The 17,361-nt window shown below is 33.5% G+C and overlaps 1 protein-coding gene across 1 annotated transcript; it reads left to right on the top strand.

Annotated features, from left to right (window-relative positions):
* Positions 1-596: 596 nt before the first annotated feature.
* Positions 597-13,333, top strand: LOC136801778 (uncharacterized). Its single transcript, XM_067058444.1, has 14 exons — positions 597-648; positions 1,348-1,728; positions 6,322-6,618; positions 9,244-9,600; positions 9,882-9,992; positions 10,153-10,254; positions 10,852-10,884; positions 11,005-11,045; positions 11,165-11,205; positions 11,406-11,424; positions 12,557-12,600; positions 12,729-12,747; positions 13,081-13,124; positions 13,259-13,333. The coding sequence occupies exons 1-14, from the start codon at positions 597-599 to the stop codon at positions 13,326-13,328; spliced, it is 1,611 nt and encodes a 536-aa protein (XP_066914545.1). The 3' UTR covers positions 13,329-13,333.
* Positions 13,334-17,361: the final 4,028 nt, after the last annotated feature.

The raw sequence follows: 17,361 nt of genomic DNA, 5'->3' as shown, positions 1-17,361 counted from the left end.
GAACATGAAAAGGGATAGGAGCTAAATATCCCTACCCCATAAACCTGGGATAGCTAAGAATGGTACTTTTTTATTGGGCCAAATTTTTAATGCCCAACTAAAATGGTTTTACATGAGTTTAACAACTTTTCCTGTCGAATATTGACCAATGACACTTATTTTCAGCCCCTGTTGCAGGTTTAAAAATTTCAGTCTTTTTTCAAATGGTCATAAAATTTTTTGGGTTGGAGGGTGTTCAGTAAGGTTGTTCAACCAACCGCAAACCAACAATGACGTTTTGTATGTCATATGGTAGACTGTTGAAGAGTTTTGAGCATTGTTCAGCTAAGCTCTCCCAAATAAATTTGCAAAAGCTTTACTGTAGATTGCTCGGAGCTGACATTTTCGCCCACGATGTCGTTTCTTTTGAAGACGTGTTGACTATGTATCAACTCACCTGTACAGAACCAGCAGTCTCTCACCGCATTCTTCCTTGAAATTGGAGGAATACCTAACTTTGTAGAAGTACAATATATTCCCAATCACTTATAATGCAAAGAATTTTTCAATTTATTTAGATAAAGTATTGGAAAATCCAATTTATTTATATACAGAAGATGAAACTCTACAAAAAGATAACGTTCTTATTATTATTGCTGACCTTCATTGGTAAGATGTTTCATTCATTCATTCTTTTTTATTTGTTTATGATTATTTTGTATCTCTCGTGTAATCTATTGGAGTTCTATGTTTTTCTGATCTTGCATAGTGTCCTCATCCCTCCTCCCCTATGTCTTGTAAAGTCTATTCTATAGATATTGGCAGTTTATAAATTTTGAAACATCACTTTTAAGGGAAGAAAGATTCAATGAAAGAATACCTTATCAGAATACCATTTTTAAAGAAAATAGAGACTTTTTTTAAATTTCGTTTTTACTTCTCTGTAACTTTCTTGCTGATTTCAAAAAAATCTTAAAAAATTTAATCCATCTTGCGATCCAGTTTCTGGTTCAGAATTTTCATAGAAACATAATTTCTCCTTTTGAGATAAATTAATTAAAAATTAATTCTTTACTTATTTTATTGCTAAAATTTATTTTCAGAAACAATCATAAGGTAACAAACTTCAGCTTTTATAACTCGATAGTCAATATTTGATCAAGTAAAATAGTCTCATTTGGTCACAAAGAACAAAAATTAAAATTGGTTATCATTTTAAGATATATACAACTCCTTGCCTAAAAATATATTTTCGGCAAGCAATTTTTAGCAAATCAAATTTTAGCAATTTATCCAAAAGGTTAGTTTCTTTTCATGAATTTGGTGAACATTGATATTCATTGATTAGAAGTTCTTTCTGTTTTCCAGAATGTGCAGTTGTTACAAGAGATGGAGATGACACACAAATCTTTGAACTAAACACAACAGCAACTTTAAGATGGAATTTGAATGGTGTGGTAGATAAGACACTTGCAACTACGTATAATGTGCACTATAATGATGGTGAAAAAACTTTATTGCTAACATCTGACACATCAAATACATTCACCAGGCCCCTGACTGTTATAAATGACGCTTTCAATGGTCGAGTATCAGGCGCCATAACTCTAAACAACGGAACTGGAGTTTTATCAGTTGAATTACAAAATGTTGAATATGAAGACAGCGGAAATTTCACTTTGAAGTTTTATTCAGCCGTCATTGGCTTACAAACTATAGAAAATGTTGACCTCACTCTTGATGTTCAAGGTTTGTGATTTCTTTCGATAATTTGATTACGTGGAGTTGGACCTCTTTTTCGTGAATTAAGAATCTAAATTTTTCGTTTGATGAAATTTTGTAAATCGGCCTCTTTGTCACCCATTTTCTTCAATTTTCCTGTGAGTTTTTTTGGCCGAATTTCTCATATTTAATTTCCGTGAAAGTGGCAAAAACTCGCGAAAGTTAGTCCACACAAAATTTGCTCTACTCGCCTTTTTCACTTTGAAGTTTTATTCAGCCGGATTAGAAGGCTTACTTATTATAGAAAATGTTGACCTCACTCTTGATGTTCAAGGTTTGTCATTTCTTTGATCTATGTATTCTGTTATAATTCTTGCTTTTGAATAGAAAGGTTACATGTAAAGATAGAGAATAAAATAATGTACTCAAGGATGGCGACCTTGCAATTATATGGCAACTATAGCGCCCTATCATGAAAAATCAAAAATAAAAGGAAGTGAGGTCTCATTTCTGGCAGTGCTTCATTATGGTACAGGGTAATTTTTTGCAAATACCTGATATACTAGATACACGCTTTTTTATTTATAAGAATATAAAATTATAAGATGAAATTTGCCAAAAAATTAAGAATTTGCTAAGAATGTCACCATCGTAGAATTTGGCGAACGGAATTTAAGAATGCTATTTTCGAGCATCTTAAACCTAAGAATGCAGCTTTTTAAATGCATTTTTAACTTTAAATGCTCAATACTTTCACGAAAATGCCATTTCATGCTTCAGGTGTGTATTACTTAAATTAATGTTAAATTTATGTTGAATTTCGTTCCTAACTTAATTATTTTTGGATGATTTTCCCAAAAAACCACAACATTCTTATTGAAAAAGCGTGTATTTAATACGAAGTCTCTCAAAATGCTCAAAACTTAAAACAATGTTGTTCAATAACGTGGTTTTGACGTATGATTTCTCTTTCGTTTCATTTTCTTGTTCAAAGTTGTGTAAACGTTTTTTATAAGCAACCAGTTTGCTAAAGCTCTAGGGCTAAAATTTGCCAATTTTGTTCACTAGTAAAATTTTACTCTCGTAAAGTAAAAGCTTTAAGAAAAATCTAACCATGGCAAACGACTATGGTAAACAATAGCCCTTGACCCAAAAAGTATAAATATGGTATAATATCCTGTCAAGTGAAAACCAATTTTCTCCGTCTATGTGAGAGTATATAAAATTCAACGTTGACAAGCATGAAAAACACATCATCTTTCTATGATATGGTATGGTATAATATCAGGGGTGGTCGAAGCAACTTTTTAGGAAATGAGCTAGATTGCTAAGCTAAGCTAAAGTCTTATCCCAAAATTGGAGTTGCTTATAAAAAGAGTAAAATTTTTGAATAAGTGGCCCTTCGTAAATTTAAAGGGATAATCAGATGGTTTGAGATATTTGGCATGTGGGATCCTTCTATTGTTCTGAGCAAAATCTCATTATACTTTTACCTTTAACTATTTTCAAAAGTCGATATATTTAAGTTACAAGTGTTTGGCTTTTAGGATGAAAACAATAGAATTTTAACGTAAGAACCGTGTAAGAACCCATTTTCAAAAATTTTAAACTTTTGGTAAATTGTTACACAAAAATACTTTGAAGGTTTCTGTAATTTAAATATATCAAACCATCTGATTATCCCTTTACAAAATCACCCAAAAGGTAAACTGAAGCCACCTCTTCCTTTTTTTCCTAAATCTGAAACTTCAAAATGCCGAAATTTACTGTTCTAGCCTTTTGACGTTCTAAGAGTCGATGCTAAACGATTTTAAAGTAATGGGATTTGGGTGTTCTTCCAAACAGCTCCGTGCGTACTGACATTTCGCTCAATTTGCTGTGTAGGATCTCTTTCGTAAGTCTCGCTGATGAAAAGTTGACTGGCATTGCGACAATACAATATCCATGTTTTGAAATAAAACCTATTGATGGTGTACAGTATAACCATGCAATTTACAATGAAATTACAAAGTCGATAATTTCAAAATCCAAGATGCTACATAGATGACTGTGATTCTAGCAGTTTTTTGTGGTCAAGGCCATACATAAAGACAGGTTTTTTTTTTTTTTTTTTTTTTTTTTTTTTTTTTTTTTTTTATATATATGATTTGAGAAGCTACATTACACTTACGAACATATACTACTTACAAAAACAAACACAGAAAAAATAACACAAATATTAAAAAATATTAGAGCTGTGTAAGAAGATCATTAAACTAAAATAAGGCACCACTAAACCTTTCAGAGTCGAGAATAAATTCAATGACAAGATTAATTATTATGTTATTTATGTTGAAAGGTAATTCTGGATCACCGTACAACAAAAGGTTGAAGAGTTTAGGAGGGCTTAGTGGATAAATATTTATGTCTTGGTTCAGAAGTTTGTTGAACAAAAGATGTCTTGCCTGAGAGTAAATAGAGCAGTGCAAAAGAAAGTGTTGAGAGTTTTCGATGGAATTTGTTCTGCACGCACAAAATGGATCTAAGGTGTCACGAAAACCGTGTCTAAATTTATGTTCGTTGAGGTGACTAAATCCTACTCGAAGACGATTGAGAAGGATCACACCCTGGTTGTCACGAGCTCCAAAAACAGGAGAAGATTTGGGCCTTAGAAACTCAAGGATTGCTTTTTTGAAGGTAGATACTGAAGGCATATCTCTTATACGACCAGCCAGAATATTCCACTGTGTTATGCAGTATGGATAAAAAGAATTCCGGAAACGCTCAGTTCGAATATTAAGTTGATAAATAGGATTTCTTGTTCTTAGATTACCCGGTGCCGCAAGTCTTGCTGGTAAGTAGTTACGTAAATAAGAGGGGGCTAAATTGTTTACAATTTTGTAGAAGAAGATCATTCTTCTACTAAATCGACGATCAGCAAGACTCTCGAGACCAAGTTCAGAATAGAGTTTTTCTTGAGACGTTCCACGAAAGCAGCCAGTTATAGCAAGGCAGGCATTATATTGGATGGATTCAAGCTTACGAACAAAAGTCGAATTTCCAGGATGGTCGTATATAATATCCCCATAGTCTAAATGTGGTCTAATGTAAGATTTGTATAAAGTAAGCAGAGATTTTCTTGGTACATGTTTGCGAAGTCTGTTAATGAGGCCAATACCTTTGTTGGCCTTTTTTATTTTTTCGTCTAAATGGTGACTGAATAGACAGGTTTAGGCGTGATTAATTAGTGGCGATTGGAATTGTTATTCCACTCAATTATTTATTGTCCCAAGAGAGCTAAAATGCCAAAAGTTAGCCAATCATCATAAAAAATTCAATCAACAATATTATTGAAGTCATGTAATTTTATTTTCTTCATATCGGTAAAGGGTGGATGGGTTGGACAGAAAAGTCAACCTCTCCAAGAAAGAAAACGTAGCAAAAAAGATTTTTAAGATACATTGAATGCTAATTGAATAAGAAATTTTAATAAGAATAAGCCATAACAAATAGAAAGCCCTCTGTTTTCATCGGGAATCACCAGGATCATGTGTTGTTAAACCACCATCCCTGGTCGTGTTCAGACCAAGGTTTAAAGCAATTAGGTCTACATGTTTCTTTTATATTCCTTTTGTATTTAACGGCACGCTTCTCATTAGTTAAACCAAAGTTTAAAAAGGAATCACCCTCTGGTTTAAAAAAAAAGTTTTTACGATTTCGTTTCAGTTTTCTGAATAGACGAAATCAGAATTTGCGAGTGAAAAGCATGCTCCTTTTGTAAATGAAGAAAAAAGAACGTGACATTTATGACTTAGAGACGCTCGGAGCATCTCTAGCAGTAATGGCTTCAACGAACACGAATTAGTGTTTTGCAGAGGGATTCCCTGAAATCTTTTTTGTTTCAAAGTATCTCAAGAGGAAAGATGACATGATTTCAAGTTAGGAAAGGAGATTCCTCGAGATCGCCAATCGATGCTGACAAAAGAAAAGTGATTATAATTGAATTTCCATATCAACAAAGTACTACTCAAACCTTAAACTTTAACTTTCAGGTCTGAACACGACCTCTATGTTTCGCACGCTCGTTATGGTAACAACAATAACAACAACACTGAAGCGAACATCTAGCATTTGATTGGATGTTCAAACGCCATAAAATTTTAGTTAATTTTTACTTTTTTTTGAAAAACCTGTATCTACTTTATATGAAAACGACAGAAACAATACAAAACTTTTACTAAAAGTAATTTCCAATAAAATTTATCAGATCAGTGCTGATTTTGATTGCTCTCACAGCTTTTTCAATGAAGAGCAAAGTTAACTTTTTAAACCGAATCGGCGGCATTTTTCAAACCCACAAACATTATTATTATTCACAAGAATATATACACTTATCATTTTCGTCTTGTGACGCGGATCTTCGCAAAAGATGCGGGAGGACGTGTCCCCAATCGCATTTTCCTCAACAATGTGAGAATATTAAAGTGTCTTAACTTCGATTCTGATTTCTACATTAGTCATGAATATTTTTGTTACAATATAGATAAAAGTTTAACTCTGTCAGGAAGTTAACATGAAAGTATCTTTGTGCAGAGATACCCTATTCGGCTGAAACTCATTAAGAATTTTCCAAACTTCCAGGTGGACCTTCAAAGTGTGGGGACAAAGATCTTCCAAAGAATTTCACGTGCAGCAAAGGAGATGAAATAAGTGGTAGTGTTACATTATGTGGTAAACCTCGACCAAATCTTTCTTGGATGATTGGTGATCAATCAATTAATGGTACCATCGATTCAACGAAGGCTGATCAACATCAATATACTTATTCATTTAAACACAATGCGACGTCAGAGATGTGTGGAAAAAGCGTTTCTTATCAAGCGACCGGATTTCAGAATAATGAAGTTAGTGGGAGTGCATTGATTATAAAGGATAAATGTAAGTTTTGTTTGTTTTTTTAAATTTCATTTATACCTCAAATGAAATTATATTTGTCGGAAAGTTAAGTCGGTGATTTGATGATGTTACATTTGACAAATAATATACTAGTAAAAGAACAGTCAGAAACTTCCTGAAAACTACATATTCGATCTTGACGATAATGACCTCTTTTTGTGAAGGCTGTTGATAAACATAAAGCTTCTGATTGGTTGTTTTGATCGGTCACCTGTTTCTTGGTAATCATTATACTATTAGTTACACGGTCTTCTCGAGGTGGGATACGGGATAAACAGGGTCAGTGAAAACCGTATTGGTGGCGAGGCTTGTCGAGTCCCAATACGGTTTTTACTGATCCCTGTAGTATATCCCGTATCCCACCTCGAGACGACCGTGCAACGGATTTATCCCGTGGAAGTCCCTTTGCAAAATTTTCTCTCCAACCAGTTACTTACAATAAAGAGCAAACTGTAAAAGCGGGATTATGTGAAATAAACAGAAATAAACAATTTATAGCATCGCAATTGAAAGTCTTGCTCAATCCATATCAACCAAAGAAAAGTAAAAATCAAAATAACTTAAATTAAAGATTTTCTGCATCATTTTGACACAAACATTCTCAATCACTGTTTTCCCCTTGTTTTATTTTTCTTTCAAAACAAAACATTCGAATCTTGATCAAAACATTCGAAAGCGCATTCGTCAATATGCAATGTCTTCTTCTTTTTCTCAAATGAATGTGAGGAAGGCAGATACGGTTTATATCCCACCTCCACGTGATGTCTTTCGACCAATGGAATCGCGAGAATCTTACTGATGCGGGATAAAAAAACAATATTACGCTAAAATTACGTATAAATTGGGTTTTACGTTATTCTGTTACTGAAGGCTAATTTGTCAAACAATGAAAAGTGACCAATAAAAGATTTCTTCCAAAGTAATTTCGTACTTTACTGACCAGTCTGTAAAATTCAATGGAATACTGAAGCTTTTATCTTTATTTGTGATTCAGTCCTCAAGGTAGTAAACAAGTGTGCGCATTCGAGCGAATGAACTTTGAGCGTGGAATTTCCACACCGCCTTAGATTTTTGCTAGATATTTAGTAAGCCCGACTTGTGACGAATTTCATAAGAATTTGTGAAAAATTGGAACAAACCGCCAAATTTGAACCAATAAAGCCTAATACCCTATGGATTGATATTAAAAGAGTTGTAAAGAAAAAAGAATAATGTTAACGGCTACATTTCTGTACTGAACGGGAGCTATTTGATTTTGGAAGTGGTGATTTCTCCTTTATTTATGTCATAAGTTGACCCGGGGGTTGACCCTTTTAAAGTCTCTCTAAGGGTCGGAAAAATTATAAAGTTTCAAATTAGTCTCTCTAAGGGGCGGAAAATTCACGATTTTTAGGAAATCTGGAAGAAAATGAAAGAAAATTATAAAAAAAAGTCTCTAAGGGTCACTTTTCAGCAAAGATCAGTCTCTCTAAGGGTCGGTTTTCGGAAGTGCCGTCCGCACATACCCCTCATCCGCCAACCCTAGTACCCCCCCCCCCCAGGAAATTGACATATATTATCGTTCACACGACTAATAGTTCAGTAGTAGTATTGTAATAGGGTATTAAAGTCTGTTCACGATAAGTGTCCACTCTTTTTTCTTTTACATATAACTTTTGAAGGAATTCTTCAATCTTTATAAATTTGGTATTGTTGGAGAGATATTTGTGAGTGGAACAATTTGAAATAAAAAAGTTTTTAAGAAGATTCTAAAAACGAAGATGAAAACGAAGAAGAAAAAAATGAAGATCTTGTAGAAAAGTGCTATAACTTTCATTTTCACTGGAGAGATTTTTTGATCTTAGGAGGTCATCACTGTGAAAAAATTTCACTAAAATATTTATTCAATATAAAGTTATGATACAAAGTTGATAAGTGATTGACCCCAAAAAAACAGCAGAAAACAGCAAAAAAACAGCGTTTTTAGACGTCAATAACTTTGTTTGATATCTTTTGACTGAATGATTATTTTTGAGAAATCTTTTCATAGTGATGACGTTCGATGATCAAGGATTCACTTCAGTGAAAATGATAGTTTTAGCAATTTTCTACAAGATCTTCATTTTTAGAATTTTTTTAAAGATTTTTTTATTTCAAATTGTTCCATGCACTAATATCTTTCCAATGATACCAAATTTATAATAGACTTTAGTTATGTTTGGTCAAAATTTGGTGCTTCGTTCCAAAATTTGCACGATAATTATACCAATCGGGCCAATTAATCAGACTGGTCTGTAAAAAGTGCCAAAGCGACAAATCTTTGCACGCAGGTTATTTTTTTTGACAAGTCAGCCTTCTTGGTGGAGTTTTTAGTCAAGTTGTTCGAGCCAATTTTCTAATACGTGATTTTACTTATTTACATTCCGGTCTTACAACAACCAAACAGTTTGCCTAGCTGTAAAATGTATTTATTCTGCGGGAAACTTGAAAAGATCGATAGCTTTCAGAGCAATCGATCAATCTACTAAATCACTTTACTTTTTTCAATACGTATTTTAGCTTATTAGTAATTAATAGGAAATATCTTATAGTGTTATTGGTATTTTAAGATATTTTTTTCTCAACTAGTCAATATTTCGAATGTAATATTCACTCAAGACGACCCATGTCCAATTTTGACATGGAATGCTGATGACCATGGATTATGTGAAGTGGATTTGTTTCTGTCTTTTCCACAAAACGATAACACAACAAAGAATGCCAAAGTTCCAGTCGCGCAGAAATCCTTTCAAAACTGCAATATTACGACTAATGCAACTAACGTTAGCTACAAAACAATTGTGTACTTATTAATCGATGGAAAAAGGATTCAGACAAGCTCCAGTAATATAACTTTGGTAAATGTTGGACTTATGACAACAACAACAACAACGACAACAACAACGACGACAACAACGACCACTACGACAACAACACCGACCACTAGTAAGTCTATGTTAATTGCCATCGAGATTTTACATTCTTCTGTGACACGGAATGTGATATAATCTTCAACCAATGAGATGTTTTATTTTGAGGGTAAAACAAACAATAAAGTGGTTTGATTGTACAAGCAAGGCTTGGGTCTCGAAACCCGCTAAAAGGTGCTGAGAGGATCTCACAACATGAAAAGTAAAATGTCAATCAAGATTTTTGTAATGATTTTTTCCGTTACGTTTCTGTACTGTTTTTACAAAGCACCCTTCTTTCCTCTCTTGCGTCCTCAGCTACCACTACGAGCACCACGCCAATCACCTCTGCTATCTCTACCACTACTACCTCTACCACTACTACCTCTAATTATACAAAGCCGCCCAACCAAAATCATAAAAGTGGAGGTACTAAAAACACTTTTTCTTTAAATTGCACGACCTTCAAAAGCACGCATTCTGGAAGTCAATTACGAAAATTATGTTTCCTTAGAATTATCTGAATATAGCATATTACGAAAAATATATATATATAGCTGAATTATATTATTTGATATCTTTATCTTAGAGAACGACCCAAACACGATGCTGATCGTGGGTGTGGTTGTCGGGGTGGCTGTATTGATCATCTTGGTCATTGTACTCGTGTGTTGTCTCAAGAAAATGAAAAGTGAGATTTTTTTTGTTAGCTTTTTGTTTTGATTTTCTCAATTTTTTTATAGTAGGGGGGAATTTGTTCGTTTTTTGAGATCGCTCGACTTTTTTAGTTAAAGCACTTGTTATACATTTTTGGAAAGCTAAGGGGTAGGTGAATCAAAATAACTTGGGTGCCAATACCTAGAGACATTAACCCTTAAAAACAGTGTTTTCAGCCAGAAACAGTTGTTTTGTCCAATTTTTGCGCTTTTGGAAGCTCATTATCTCGAGTTAGGTACTGAAATCACCTATACTCGCAATATATCACTAATCTTAATTTTTTGAGAGCTTTCCGAATATATACAACAGTTCTGTATTTTCATTAATTTTTGACCCTATAATTTTTGCCTGAGACTGTCATATTTGTCCGAAAATCACACCAAAGTGTCCGAAAAAAAATTGGCACCGAAGTTATTTTGATTCCCCTACCCCTTAGCTTTCCAATGTATAAAAATGTATAACAAGTGCTTTGACTAAAAAAATCAAGCGATTTTACAAATTTCCCCCTACTATTAGTAGAATATGGAAACAAGTGTTCAAATGTAACCATTTTTTTTTATTTCGATTCCAGGAGAAGACAAAGCATCTAATGTGCCAATGAAAGGTAAATTTTTAGTGAATTTATTTTCCTCCTTTTGGAGGCACACAAGTTTTTAAAAATTTAGATATGTTAATTTTCTATTCTGTTTTTGTTTTGACCGACGTTTTTCTTTCTTACATTCAGAACTGAGAGGAAGTGACAGCCTTGATGGTAAAGATGTCGAGGTATGATTAATTTGAATCGTTTTTGTTAAAAAATTATTCGACTTTTTCTAACATATCTGAATCAACATCAATGTTTTTTAATCAGATACCTAATTTTGACATTCGATCAACTTTTTTAGGGAATGTATGCAAAAGTTGACAAATCTGCCAAACGAGACAAGTATGGACTTTTTCTATTTGCTTCACTCTGTTTAAGTAGGGTAACGATGGATGTTAATGAGCAAACCTATTTAGCAGTAAAATCGCGCTATTTTTGTTGATTACGAATGTATTTAAAAACAAAATTAGAGCGCAAGCGGTGCATATTTGAGCAAATACTATATTCAGATCTTAAAACCATTTATTTTCTTTATTATTTAGGCCATCACCCGATGATCTGGTAAGAACTTTTCATTTCTTTTTTTTAGCTCTATTAAATAATACTGTTGCTGATTGACTTTTTGGACCTACCTCCGGGTACCCCGGTGGAGGTTCTATAAATTAACCCATGTCCGTCCGTTCGTCCGTCCGTCCGTCTGTCTGTTACCAGCTTTTCTCAAGATTGGCTCATTAGTTTTTTCTGATTTTTTGCACAATGATGCAAAATGGCAATGCCCAGAACGTGACGGAGCCCGATTTTTGAGAAAAAATTTATTTGGGCAAATTTGGGCCAAAAACTACCTAAAAATAGGGTTTTTTGGACTTTGTGCAAAATCCTGTCATTACTTTTTTCTGATTTTTTGTACAAAGATGGAGGGCAAGATTCTCTAAAGAATGGCTGAAGTGGTTTTTCCCGGAAAATTTTTATTCGCCTTAAAAACGGATTTTTTTTGGGGGGGGATTCCCTTTAACCAAATAAGAAAATATAGCTTTTCTCAATGTTGACTCATTATTTTTTTCTGATTTTTTGCACCATGATGCAAAATGGCAATGCCTAAAATGTGTTGGAGCCCGATTTTCGAAAAAAAATATATTTGGGCAAATTTGGGCCAAAAACTGCCTAAAAATAGAGTTTTTTTGGACTCTGTGTAAAATCCTGTCATTACTTTTTTCTGATTTTTTGTACAAAGATGGAGGGCAAGATTCTCTGAAGAATGGCTGAAGTGGTTTTTCCTGGAAAATTCTTATTCGCCTTAAAAGATGGATTTTCGTATTTTGTGGAAATTCCCTTTAACCTAATAAGAAAATATAGCTTTTCTCAATGTTGACTCAATGGCAATGCCCAAAATGTGACGGAGCCTGATCTCTAAGGAATTTTTTTTTGGGCAAATTTGGGCCAAAAACAACTTAAAAGGTTTTTTGGGCCTGAATGGTTTAAGTGATTTTCGTATTTGGGGAAATTCCTTTTTACCATTTTACATTATTCAACACACAAGCTTTATTTTTCCATTCTGAATTTTTGTACAATTATTGTCACTTTTTTCTTATTTTCATCTGATGTTAATCATTAGGTAGGTCCATTCAGCATGTTGCTTGTTATTTATTAATATTATTTAAATAAGCTTGTCGATTAAATATCCTATTTTCCACAGGACAAAATGTATGCGAAAGTGAACAAAAACAACACACCAAACAAGTAAGTCCGAACCAATTGCTTTCTTTTTTTTCTGGTTCATCTAATTGAAAGTATAATAATTTGTTCATGGTTTTGTAATAATAAATATAATCAAATTTTAAGTTTTCCATTTTTTCTTAATTTTTCAGCCAAGCTCCGAAAAACAATGTAAGTTTTGATTTTTAATCAACTTAGTTTTTCCCATTATACTTTCTATGAAACTGCGTTGCAAAATCTGGAAAATTATATTTCCAAACTGACGGGATTTACAACTGTCCTCCGACACAGCTGATAATATGAATCGTTTTAACCCTTTAGCGACTGCGACCGTTATTTATCCGTGGCTTTTTCAACTGACTCTTCTTAATATTGAAATACCTCGGTTTTTCACAAGCCGTGCCAAAAAGACTGAAGACGAATTATCTCCTCATCAGTCGTTAAAGGGTCAACCCTTTTACCTAGGTACATCTTTTCGATGGAACTTTTGTTATTTTATTTTAGGACTATGATGAGTTGGCAGCCTACCAAGACACTGCTTCAAATGGGTAATTCAATGATTTGTGATTGTATCTGTGTGTTTTATCTTCCATTGGGAAAATCGAACCATTTGGTCCTTTTGATATTTTTATATGACTTTCTGTAGAAATCTAACGAATGAATTCATTTTTTCAATTTTCAGGGCAACCGCGAAATCTCCTGAAGAATTATCGGTATACATTTTCCCTTTTTGTATTCGTTTATTGATTTGAAGCACAAAAAGTAATAGGATCGACAGCCAACAGTTGATTTTTATTTCGATTAAAGACTTCTTTATTACTTTATTACTTTATGACTTCTTGAATATGAAAGAATATTTCAAGAGCATGAAATTTTGGTTTCTAAACGTTTTTTTTAATAAGAAACAAACGACTAATTTTAGTAGATCGTCACTATTTGTGTTCTGAATGATTTTTAATGGTCATGCTCACATAGATATCATTTATATATGTGTTAAATGCATAACCAGGTAGGTTCATAAAAGTATCACTTGTTTCTCAACAAATATTTGATTCCCTTTCAGTCAATGTATGCTCTTTTTCTCAACAAATATTTGATTCCCTTTCAGTCAATGTATGCTCAAGTTCAAAAGAACACAAAACCAGAACCCTCCATCTATTCAGAGTTGGGCCCTGGAGGTCGAGTTGGGCCTAAGCCTGTGGTCGCTCCTTCAAATTATGCAGAGGCTAAAGACGTTTACAATGACTATGATAAAATAGTGAATGAGAATGGAGGAGGGGCTAGTTCAAGTAAACAGAATGATGAGTCAGCATACGCCGCCATACCTGCGAGGGAGGACGCCAATACATATGACATTTAAATCCCAGAAGAAAACGAAGAGCATATTTCTCTATATCTTGGTTCTTGACAAAGATAAAAACGAAAATTTCAGACAACTACTCCCATGATTTTGACCATCAGTTGGATGTCAACTAGGAAAAGGATATTAGCAATAACGTGGTTTTTCAAATTTAACGCGTACCTGAAATTCTAAGTAATTACTTTTCTCCTGATTGTTGCATGTAGTTAAACCTTGGACATGAAAAGTTAGACTGGGAGCAAGATTTTCCTAGAAAATGATGGTATTATCCTTGTCAAAATGAATGGAACGTAGATATTAACCTTTTAGGTAAACAGCCATCTCGTCTCGTGTATTCCAGGCTTTATTTACATTTCTGATGAGCGCCAGGGAATCTAGCCAATAATACAGGGAGCGCAGTTGGTACGCAGAAGCTTGGTCAAAGTCAATAAAGATCTCCAATTTAGCACTGTCAATTTATTTTCACAATCATTCTCTAACCTTTCACGGCAAGTGTCGAAAATAATTTCTTGAAACCACGAGCTTGAAATTTTAACTGGAGCTAACTAAAGCTATTGGTTTCAGCCAAAGAATATCTTAATTTATAAACTGTTATTTTATTTTTTACTAAATTGGGAAGATAATCTTAAATTTATTTTTTTACCGCCAATCTTTCTAAATCATTTTATTTTTTGTACATAAAAACCATTGATTAGTTTTTCGTATTTTTGTATATTTTCGTAAACGCCAGACAATACTTTTTTAAGAAACATATTTCATAAACGTTCAAAATAACCTAATTTGTAAAGCAAAGAAATCATCAAATCAAATGCATGTGAGATTGATTTCCTCACTTGTGGTCCTGCACATAATCACACGGATGTCAAAAGATTACATGCCATGTTTTTTCACTTGCAGAATATAGTATGTATACAATTTGTCTCAATAAACACACCATTTCACTTTATATAATAATTTTCCGTTTTTTTTGGGACACACTGTATTACATGTCATCTCTAAAACCACAAACAGAATGATTTCTTTTTCTTCATAACAAAAATATTTCACCTCAATTCAGCAGGAGATTGTCTTTTCACATCCGTGTGATTTTGTGCAGGATCACAAATTGTGAAAATCACTTTTTACATGCATGTAGTCCCATGTGATTCCATAGTTTTTTCCTGTTAATGATGGCTGGTTTTGCTTCCACTCGTTCTGATCTTTTTTTCATCACCTTCTACCAATGTCCAGCCTCTTTTTGGTTTTATTCATCTGAGGTAAGTCATTTTTATTTGATATCATTTACTTGACATTAAATAACCAAGCTACACTTCAATCAATCTAACCATTCTTTTCCTTTCTGTTTTAGAGCTGGCTCCTGTTCCTGACTTAATTTTTCTTAGTTTTTTAGACTTAATCTTGTGAGTGGTCGTGCATAGAATGAAACACAAACAAAAGCTTTACTAATTCTGGTACGTCAATTCACTTTCTCGCATGCACTTGTTTTTATTTATTTTATGCACAATCACACTATTATATTTTTTGCATGATTTTTGTATTATTTTTTCTCGTGAAATGCATTTTTTTATTGTTTATTTTATTGATTACACTTTTATAAATTTATGCCAAAGAATTTCAAAACTTGTACTCTTCTCATATAATTTTAGTCCCTAAGTGTAACAATGCAGAGGAATTAGATGCAATAAGAATTTAAGTACATATACATCAAACGTTCACAGAGATTGAATTAATCTTATTTTGTTGTTATCCATGATACTTTTTCATTTCAGCGGAAGGCGGTGGAGATGGAGGATCTGAAGGTTTATCAGGAGGAGCGATTGCAGGGATAATCATCGGTATCCTCGTTCTGGTGGTACTCGTAGCTCTGGTGGTCTTATATCGCCTTGGAAAGATCGGTGGAGGTAGTGGTAGGTTGTGCTCTGTTCTTTATTGTTTGGTAGCTAAACAAACCAGAAACGATTCTTCGTTCGTGTTTAAAAGTATTTCAAATTAAGAATCCTGTGCTTCATTCCAGGTCATGTCTTTGGACTTCGGTGTTCCGTATTGAATAGTGCTCCCAGTGAAAGCCAAATTTCTAAACTACCTCCCCATTATTTTATAGTCAAGTCGAAGTCTCACTGCTTGAAGCATGCAATTTTCATCCAACCAATACACCTTTGCCTTCAATGTGCTTCCCTTTTTCATTTCAGTTGCAGCGACTTCAGAAAAATCTCCCAATGAACAAACAGCGATGAAAAATGAAAATCAAAAAGTTTGAGACTTCGTACCCTAGAAATTTTGTGATTTGTTTCGATTGGAATGGAAGTGATGAATTGCTAACGTTAAAATTTTCACGAATTTATGGATTTCTATTGCATGAATATGATAAATGAAATTGACAATTGATTCGTGAAATTCTTAAGCTTATCCTGGACATTTGATCTCATATATGGTGAACTCATGGAAACTTACATTGATTTAATTCAGAACGTCATTACGGAATGAACATTCATTTTTAAATGCATCAAACCAGAAAGGAGATTGTTAAAATCTCCACTGTAAAGGACTCGCTCCCTACCAGAAACTCCCAATCTCGGAGTTTTATAAATACATAATAGTGTTGTGTTTTATGCTGAGTTATTGTAATATAGTAAATTTTTTGATTTTATCTAGACCATCTTTGAAGATGTTTTTAAATTGAGCATTAGCTAGAGAAAGTGAGAGTGTATTAAACAAGATGCACGCTTTTTTTTATAAGAATAGTATACTTTGGATGAGGGTCAAATATTCTTAAGAAATTGCCAAAATTGAGGGTGAAATATTCTTAACGTATTCTTACTTTTTTAGACTTGACTTTTTTACAAACATGAGAAATGATCAATTTGAGACTCCTCAAAGCTTAAATTTATCTCTAACAAAGGAAGTAGTTTTTCCTGTTAACCAAATACAAAATGACTGCATTCTTGTCAAATTCTGTGAAATTCACCCTAGAGGGTATTTTTAGGGTATTTTTACGATTTGGTCAATTTTCACCCTGATATTCTTATAGAACATATTCTTATGAAAAAAAGCGTGTATTCTTTTTGGACTAGAAGACCTATTTCGAGAACTTCGATTGTCAAAGATCACATTTGTCCACAAATTTAACTTTAAAAAAAAGAATGTTTTCTGATACGCCGGTAGTGTATTTGCGGCTGCCTATCCTAAAGCTATTATTAAGATTTGTTCAATTTTTAAAGCAAATTTCCACATATGGCCTTAAACATTATGAATCTAACACTTAATCTACAATCATGGTCGTAATATTTGAGAAAAAAGGGAAATTCCTACGAAATCTTATCTTATAACCACAAACGATTTGGAAGCGCTCTAAATTCAGTTGGAAGGGTAGAGTTTTAACTCCGAGTTTTAACGCTAGACTTGAGACCCCTCCCGAATTGAAATAC

The sequence above is a fragment of the Clytia hemisphaerica genome, unplaced genomic scaffold, assembly GCF_902728285.1.
Source record: "Clytia hemisphaerica strain Z4C2 unplaced genomic scaffold, Clytia hemisphaerica genome assembly, whole genome shotgun sequence".
NCBI classification, from domain to species: domain Eukaryota; kingdom Metazoa; phylum Cnidaria; class Hydrozoa; order Leptothecata; family Clytiidae; genus Clytia; species Clytia hemisphaerica.
This window is presented reverse-complemented; position numbering and strand designations above follow the sequence as displayed.

Coding starts and splice junctions, on each gene's coding strand:
- LOC136801778 (XM_067058444.1), top strand. CDS start 597: ATGAAACTCTACAAAAAGATAACGTTCTTATTATTATTGCTGACCTTC. Junction 1,729..6,321: donor CCTCACTCTTGATGTTCAAG/GTTTGTGATTTC, acceptor CCAAACTTCCAG/GTGGACCTTCAAAGTGTGGG. Junction 9,601..9,881: donor GACAACAACACCGACCACTA/GTAAGTCTATGT, acceptor TTGCGTCCTCAG/CTACCACTACGAGCACCACG.